The following is an 8,810-nucleotide window of genomic DNA, read 5'->3' on the forward strand; positions in this document are numbered from 1 at the left end:
ATACCGGGAACACCAGATGTTCTCATCCAGTCGTCTAGCCATCACAATTTGGCCCTTCATTAAACTCGCTCAAATCCTTGCACTTGCCCATTTTTCCTGCTTCTAACACATCAACTTTGAGAACAAAATGTTCACTTGCTGCCTAATATATCCCACCCACTAACAGGTGCCTCTCAGTGGTCATAAAGTTATGCCTGATCAGTGTCGCTTGCCTTTCTGGTCCATACACATGTTTCTTGTGACAGAAAAAGTCCTTCTCTGTACGATAAATAAATAGAAAGCTTAATCCATACCAGTTAAATAGCAGCAGCCTTTTTTTTTTTTAGTAATTGTGTTAGTGTCTTGGATTGACCGCTCTGCATGAGTTATTACGAACGTGTTAAATAAACCTGATCTGAATTACAGTCGGCACTATAATCCGAGCTGGTGTTATAGATAAGTTAATCAACACAGTTTGACTAAATAGGATTATAATAGAGTGTTTCTTGGCTCACAGTGTCTTCTGGGTCTATTCTGCTCTTATATTGTACGGTCCTCAGAAGGATCACTGCATCATTTGTGATTGTTGTGGCCAGAAACGCACAGAATTGGTGAACCTGCAGACCCAGGATTCCTCTTTTAAACTCCTACCAGTGAAGACACATGGACTATAATTACTTTCTCTGATAGTGGTGTTTAAGACACGTGAATCGAAGAAGCTTTGACTGAACGCGTGTTGTAATGTCACGCAACACGTCTTAACCCAAATCTACAGAAAATCTGAAAAGCTTCTCGGAATACTGCGGACTTTGCTTGATTTCTGTGACTGCAAAATCCTGGAGGGATTGATATATGGAAAGCTTTAAGATGAGAAGTTGATCAGGATGCCGTAAAAAGTGGAAGAAAATGCAAAGAATGAGTGGCTGCGATCTGAGTGTTTACTGTCCCCTAAAAAACATGCATTCACACACACACACACACACCTGATTGCTTTCAGTAATATTTGTCAGTACAAAATATTATTTGTTCTACATTATGAACCTTAATCATATATATATTATGCAAGAATACAGCAACAGAGTACAGCAACAACAACAAAACAATGTTCTTCATAGGCTAAATCGATGCACATTTCTGCTTGTAGAAGACATTTTAAGAAATAAGGAATAAATGAAACATTTTAAAAGGCATTTTTGTTTTCATGCATGTTAAGGACAGCATTGTGTATCTGTGTGTGTGTGTGTGCGTGTGGTGATATTTAAAGGGTCATTACAATCACGTCTCAAGATCAGACTTTGTTACAGATTCTCCTGAAGTCAAACTGAACTTTAATCTATTAATCAATTAATAGAATGTGTAATAACTCAAATCACAAGATTATCTGAGCTTCAGGACACTAACATTTTACTAAATACACATTTCTTTGGATAGGTCAGTAGGCAGAAGTCTGTAAATCAAAGAGAATACTGCGGTAAGGGTATGAAAGATGACTTCGGACATTTCTAGCATGCTTAATACCGTCCCTGCTCAGGGCCTTGCTGTGCACTTAGAATAAATAATTCAATATGTAAGAACACTGTTAGCCCTATGTCTGTTGTGTCCTTCGCTCCTAAATAACATGGTGGTAAAGAGATCACTGTCACTATTGCTCTGTAATATTCCCCACAACATTTCAACATACCAAGCTTCGCACACATTTATTTCCTCTTCACATTGTACATTTACAGAGAAGTGTGAATTGTCTGACTGTTACATTAGGTGAAAAATTCCTGTGAAATAGATATAGTGCACCACAGGATGAAAACCAGACAATTAATAAGGAATAACACACACCAGGACGTGCTGTTATAGGGAAATAATCCACGCCAGGGTGATGCGATACAGCTCTGATGCAAACTATTTTGATATCATGCTTTTTAACCATTTATAGCTACATTTAATTCATTAATTTTCTGGAACACCCAAGAAAAACTTCATTATCACTTATGGTAAGGACGCTAGAAGCATTTCATTATTTTTAACCAGCCCATATTGTTCATATTTATTGAAAGTAAATAAGACAGCAGCTTGTCATGTTACAGAGAAACCAGAAAACACAAACTCCTCCTTTCAATTCATTGGTCAGAAACATGGCAACAGAAATAAAAAATAAAGGGTTGTGCTGCGTACCTCAAGTTGAACAGATCTGTAATACCTTTAACACCCACTACCCACAATTCACAGCTTTTATTTAAAAAAAAAAAAAAAACATTCTTGCAGTCGTGATTCAGCGCTGAATCACTTGCCGACTGCAATAATCCCACAATAGTGTGCATCAGGACCTGGATTATTTTGGTCCATGCCACAGAGTTATTCCTGTGTCTTCAAGAACTACCACCAAGCGGGAAAGCACACCAAGGCAAGATTCAAAAATACTAAATGTGTTTTATATGTTTATATATGTGGAAATCACAACTAAAAGCTACCATATTGATGTAGCTCACAATTATAAGCTACCAAATTGGTGGACATCTCAATGATAAGCTACTAAGTTGGTAGAAATCTCAATTATAAGCTATCAAATTGGTGTAACTCACAAATATAAGCTACCAATTTGGTGGAAATTTTAATTATAAGCTACGAAATTGGTGGAAATCTCAATTATAAGCTACCAAATTGGAGGAAATCACAATTATAAGTAACCAAATTGCTGGAAATCTCAATTACAAGCTATCAAATTGGTATAACTCACAATTATAAGCTACCAAATCTGTGTAACTCACAATTATAAGTAACCAAATTGGTGTAACCCACAATTATAAGCTACCAAATTGGTGTAACTCAAAATGATAAGCTACCAAATTGGTGTAACCAACAATTATAAGCTACCAAATTGGTGTAAGTCACAATTATAAGCTACCAAATTAGTGTAACACAATTATAAGCTATTAAATTGGACAAAATCTCAACTATAAGCTAGCAAATTGGTGGAAATCTTAATTATAAGCTATTGAATTGGTGTAACTCACAATTAGAAGCTATCAAATTGGTGGAAATCGCAATTAGAAGCTACCCAAATTGGTGAAAATCCCAATTATAAGCTACCAAATTGGTGAAAATCTGTTGTGTTACTTTGAACTTAAATGTTGAACACTCACGTAGCTCCTCACAGAAACTGTATTTTCTTCATGTGCACGTGGTTTTTGACAAGCATTTCCATGTTCGTTGAGCTTCATGGTGAGGTCATAGTGGTGGATTTCTATCTGTTCCAATGATGGAATTTGCTTCATTTTTTTTGCAACAATATGAAATGATTGTTATTAGTTGTGACATGTTTTATGTCAGCCAAAATATAGATCACATTTATGAAGCATTTCTCAAACTGTTGTATAGTTACGTTTTAGGCAACTGAACATACATATAACCTCCCAGTGCAGCGTTTCACTGAAATTTATTTACCTTGCTACGGACCACCGTATGTTTTTCATTGTTTATTTTCATCTTGAGAATTTATTTAATTAAAATAAATAGTAAAACCTTAAAAAAAACAAGAGAGACATTCTTTCTTAATAATAACTTAGAAGATTAAAAACAGTTTTTAAGAGTGGGTGCAAATCTTTGGACCCTGTACTGTTTTTGTGTTGTATTTGAGTTTTATAACCAAGAATATTTATGTACAATGTGAATGTGTGTGTGTGTGTGTGTGTGTGTTTGTGCATGCTCATAACATCAGCAGGACATACAAATACAGCGGCAACAGAAGATTATCAATCTGTGAAGTGTACGCCTCCAGCATTGCTACCATAGCGATGGATCCCACCACCCATGAGTAGCTGGCATTTAAGTTTACGCTGGCATCTGCTATCAGGAAAATGGCCACAGCGATGATCTGAGCAAACACTGAGGTCGCAGTGCCCTCGAAAGTCTTTTTGGTGCCCGGCCAGCGGATCTCACCTGCTGTGCTTCCAAAAATAGATGCCACAGTGTCTCCGACCCCTACGGCTAAAACGCCAGCATAGGGTGCCAGTCCCCCGGCGCCTGAAACTTTTGACATGCATGGAGCTTGCGAGATCCAAACAGGTATAGAAATTCCCAAAAGCAAGTAGATATGTGTGAAGATAAGTGGCCCAGAGTCCCTATCATCAAGAAAGAGAGCCAGCGACCTGCGCAACACCGAGCCCAGTGGGCGAATCCGGAAAACTCGCACCAATTCCAGGAAAAGGAACAACGCTAGACATACAACAGCTGCCAGGTGCAGTAGAGGGCGATCTAGTGCCAAGCCTGGGGTGAAGGTTAACACAATAAGAAGGTGGAAGTACTTTCTGACAGTTGTAGAGGCTTGGTATTTCTTGGTGCCTTCTGAGCGCCAGGTGTTCTGACGTGCTACCACAATCACTGCGACCAATACCAGGAATGCCCAGTATGCCAACAACCAGAGACGCACACTGTTATTAGTGAGGAATTCCAAAATCCAGATGACAGGGTGGTGTCCAGTGAGGAGGGACAACCAAGGAACAAGCAAGCCCAAGCCAAGTACGGCTGTCATGACATGGAAAAAGGCGGATGCTGCCCACGTTTCAGATTCCATAAAGAGGAACAGGAGGGCAAAGACCAGACCAAGCAAGACCAGTCCTGCCACAGCTACAGGAAGGAAGAAATGAAGGGGGTCCGTGTTGGTACCGACACTGGTGCTCAATGAGCGTTTGATTAGCTGGTTGATCATGAAGCTGAGACCACCCAGGATGAGCAAGGCTTCTCCAGGTGTGAAGCAGCGAGGAAGGAGATAGAGGAGGATCAGACTTAGGTAGACAAAGATCAGCAGCACCTCCAGCACCTCAATCACCTCGGAAACCAGCAGTGTCTGTTTGACCGTGTAGAGGATGGCGCTGGCGGCAATTCCTGTAATCACACAGGTGTTGCTGGGCACCGGTCGCGTGACTCCAAGTGCGATGAGTGACAAAAACAGTGCCAACATCATCCCCGTCACTGTGATCACCATTGCAAAACGTTCAAAGTGGACATTCCCTACAGCGACGCAGCGACCCCGCAAAGTGAGCCCAAGCAACGGGAGCAGCATGCTGGCTGGCAAGACGCCGCTGTTGGCTGAAGGGCGGAACTGGAAAACCGCTGCTCCTGTTCGCAGGAGGCGATCCCATTTGTGCTGGACGTAAAAGGCTTGGACAGCCAAAGCGATGCAGCACCATGATAGTTGGTTCCACACGGCCACATGCACACACAGGACGATGGAGAACACCACCAACGACTCCACCAGCACCGGATCTGTCTGCATGATTCGTGAGATGAGTGCAAAAGATGGGTGGTATGACTGACGACAGGACTTCCTTGAAGAGAAGAGATGCACCTTCCAGCTTTCGGCTCAGTCAGAATCTTGGACTAAGGTTCAGGGTCATCGACATGGTCCTCAACATCATCCCCTCCACCTCCAAGAGAAACAATACAAATGATATAACCAACAAAAACAAGACTATCTTAAAAAAAAGATGTGTTTGGAATAACCATAAATTATGACATGACAACTGTTTGTTAAATTGTCCAAAGGGACTATGGTTCTTCGGCAGGCAATGGTATCTAACTGATTCGGCAAGCTTCCTAAATAAAGTGACACGTTTTCTAACAGAGCAAGTTTAACTATGCCTGAATTCATTCATTGATTTTTTTCTTGTTTCATGATTGTGCTTTTAATATTTAAAACCAACCTTTTATTTTCCATAGTCCCTTTCATCTGGAATATGTCTATGACAATATCAGCAATGTCATTTGATGTCAGTTTTTCCTTCATAATCACCATTTCATAGATCCACCGAATTAACCCTTTAATCACAAAAAACATTAAAAAAAAGGAAAAAAGCCACCAATAAGATGATGGAAATTAGGATTATACAAAGCTCACATGGTAATGGTGAAACATATAAATGGACACTAAATATTCCTAATACCTCAGTCTTGCTTTAAAGAGTGTTTGTATTTGTATTTGATTGATGACGTAAGCAGGATGTAGTAATTTTCTAATCACTGGTCTATCTTCATCGTATGATCTAATTAAAAATACACCTCACAGCACAGTATGTTATAATTGTGTGGCAAGTAAAGACCTTTCAATTAGCCGATTATTTGTATTTAGCGTAACTAATTATACAAGATGAGAAGCAGTGGTGCAACCCAATACGTTCACTCGTATAGAATTATTTCCATGTGGCATATCCGTTTCACTTCTACACTTTCAGAAAACAGAGGGTGCTGAACTGTACTCTGCCTTGTGGCAAAGTTCTATTTCTGTACCTTAAATCATTTAAAAGGTCCACATTATGAGCAGCTTGCAAGGGTACAACTGATAATGATACTAGCTGAATCACAAGCACACACGCTTTTATCAAGATATCGCTAAGGTTTTTAGCTCACAGTGTCTAACATACATGTCGAGGAATTTCAAGCTGTTGATGTAATAAATCAGGCAGTTGCTAAATGCACATGACTCAACCACAAGCCTTTACCACTCTGAACTTTGCTCCAGTCAACTTTGGCAATGTACGTGGAGTATTTAAACTAAGCTAATACGGCCAAAAGTTTTTGGACACCTGACCATCACATCCATATGCAGTTCTTTCCTAAATGATTGACACAAATATGGAAGCACACAAGTGTACAGGATGTCTTTGTATGCTGTAGCATTACAATTACCCTTCACCGGAACTAAGGAGACCAAGGTTGATGTGAAAGAACTCAAGTTGGCCTGCTTGAGTCCTGACCTCAACCCCACTGAAAACCTTTTTGGATGCTGACAGCACACCGGATCTCTTCAGCTAACATCAGCCTGACCACAATAATTATAATTATAATAGTTGACTGAGCAGATTTTCACAGCCACAGTTGAAAATCTAATAGAAGCCTTCTTCTAGTGGAAGATTGGAGGTTATTATAACAGCAAAGGAGGGGGACTCAACCTGGAAAGCATAGATGGGTATGATCTACAGATATTTGGTTGTATTTGAGTAGATTAAAAATCTTGGATTGGGGCAAATTCTGGAAGGTCACAGTTGTAAAGGGTTGTTCACACCTGTAGTGACTCGCAGCTATAAAGCGATGAGGACAAATTGCTTTTGATTTCCAGAGACATGAGCAACAAGATGTTGTTGACAACTAGATGTGGGAAAAAAAAGCTGGGAAACGTTTAGTTGTTCCACCCAGTGATTAGCATTAACATATTACTATGGCAGCCAGTAGCAGGAATGCCTACAACTTCATGGTAAAATAACTGGCAACTTGTAGTGATAAAACCACTGTATATGTGAATGTAGCATAAGACGCCTTGGTCACAATGCAGGCCATGATCAGGAATAGTCTAAGGACCTCTGAGGAAAATAAAAATTCATACATTACTGTACTCTTACAGCAAGAGTTCTCAAACTCTCTTTAAGTGTTAAAATACTCTGAAAAACCTCTGATAATAATCAACCCACTCGACACAGATTTACTGTACAAGCAATCAAATTACTCACATGATTTAATTGTGTCAAATAATATTTTGGTGAGTTATTAGAAATTGATTAAAATTACATTTTCCTTTTTTCCCCCTAAATATATCAAATGTACATTTAGGCATTAGTTTCCATATGAAATTATTTATACACTATATTGCCAAAAGTTTTGGGACACCCCTCCAAATCATTGAATTCAGGGGTTGGGCTTGGCCTCTTAGTTCTAGTGAAAGGAACTCTTAATGCTTCAGCATACCAAGACATTTTGGACAATTTTTTATGCTCCAAACTTTGTGGGAACAGTTTGGGGATGGCCCCTTCCTGTTCCTACATGACTGCACACACAGGCCAGGGGTCATCCCCAAACTGTTCCCACAATGTTGGGAGCATGGTGGGTTTTGATAACCTAAACTAGAGAGAGAGAGAAAGATTATATACCCCCAGACCCCTAGGTTATGCTTCAGAGTCTCCAGTGTCAGAAAGACTACAGGTCTACAGGACTTGGCATGAAGAATGCTGCGCTCTAACATTACACTGTAATTCATAATGCATTTCAGGTTGGACTAACCAATGATCTTACCATATCAAGAGACCATATTAAGACCATGCAGTATGTTAAACTCCATTAAGATGATCAGAGCAGATGTATCCTGCTCTTGGATCCCATATAATGACATACAAATAATAGCAGCTAATTGCAAGGAGTCTGTAAGTGAAACACTACACCTTTAAGGCAAATGTTATTGTTCTGTAACGCTAGCTATTACACCAGCCACCAGTAAAACAACCCTAACAAGTACAATAACAGACAAAAATCTATGATTGATCTGAAAAGTGTGTTTATTTCAAATATAGCAGCTGTGTCTGATGCATGGCCTTTGTTAACTGTAACAATGACAGTCGCTTTATTACAGGATCTCTACTAGCATGAATGAATTGAAGGCTAAAGCTCAAAACAGACTCCAAAAATGATTAAATAAAAGGAAAGCAGATTCACTTACCAGCAGCTCGTTGTGAAAATATTACAGAACCACGATAATGATCTTGTGTGATAGATGAGCTCGTTAATAGCAGCACGCCAGTATTGCTACCCACCTGCATTCCGACAAGACCCGCCTCCCTACACGGGGATTGGCTGTTGAGATCCAGCATTTCGTGCAATGATTGGTTAATAGTTCAGACTCAAAATCCATTCGGATTCACAACCACGTGAAAGTGTATTAAAACGTACAGTTGATGTTTTTTTTGCTTTAATGTTTTAACTATTCGCCCAGTCAGTGTCCAATCCTTGTAAGAAAAAAAACGTCCCTAGTGTAAGAGGCGGGGTTTGTGGAAATACAGGTGGAAAATAAATAC

At 39.6% G+C, this 8,810-nt stretch overlaps 1 protein-coding gene across 2 annotated transcripts; it reads right to left on the reverse strand.

Moving 5' to 3' along the window:
- Window positions 1-2,213: 2,213 nt before the first annotated feature.
- Window positions 2,214-8,569, reverse strand: dolk (dolichol kinase). 2 transcript variants are annotated; one of them, XM_058415114.1, is made up of 3 exons: window positions 8,456-8,554; window positions 5,676-5,790; window positions 2,214-5,399 (listed from the first exon to the last, which is right to left on the reverse strand). In XM_058415114.1, exon 3 carries the CDS (start codon window positions 5,246-5,248, stop codon window positions 3,680-3,682), a length of 1,569 nt encoding a protein of 522 aa, XP_058271097.1. In that variant the 5' UTR covers window positions 5,249-5,399; window positions 5,676-5,790; window positions 8,456-8,554; the 3' UTR covers window positions 2,214-3,679. The 2 variants fall into 2 exon arrangements, with proteins under 2 accessions (XP_058271097.1, XP_058271096.1); XM_058415113.1 differs by lacking the exon at window positions 5,676-5,790 and having other exon boundaries at window positions 8,456-8,569.
- Between the last annotated feature and the right edge of the window lie 241 nt (window positions 8,570-8,810).

Source organism: Hemibagrus wyckioides, linkage group LG18 (assembly GCF_019097595.1).
Source record: "Hemibagrus wyckioides isolate EC202008001 linkage group LG18, SWU_Hwy_1.0, whole genome shotgun sequence".
NCBI lineage: Eukaryota > Metazoa > Chordata > Actinopteri > Siluriformes > Bagridae > Hemibagrus > Hemibagrus wyckioides.

What these genes read in the sequence shown, in the direction of transcription:
- dolk (XM_058415113.1), bottom strand. Translation starts at nt 5,248, where the DNA reads ATGCAGACAGATCCGGTGCTGGTGGAGTCGTTGGTGGTGTTCTCCATC.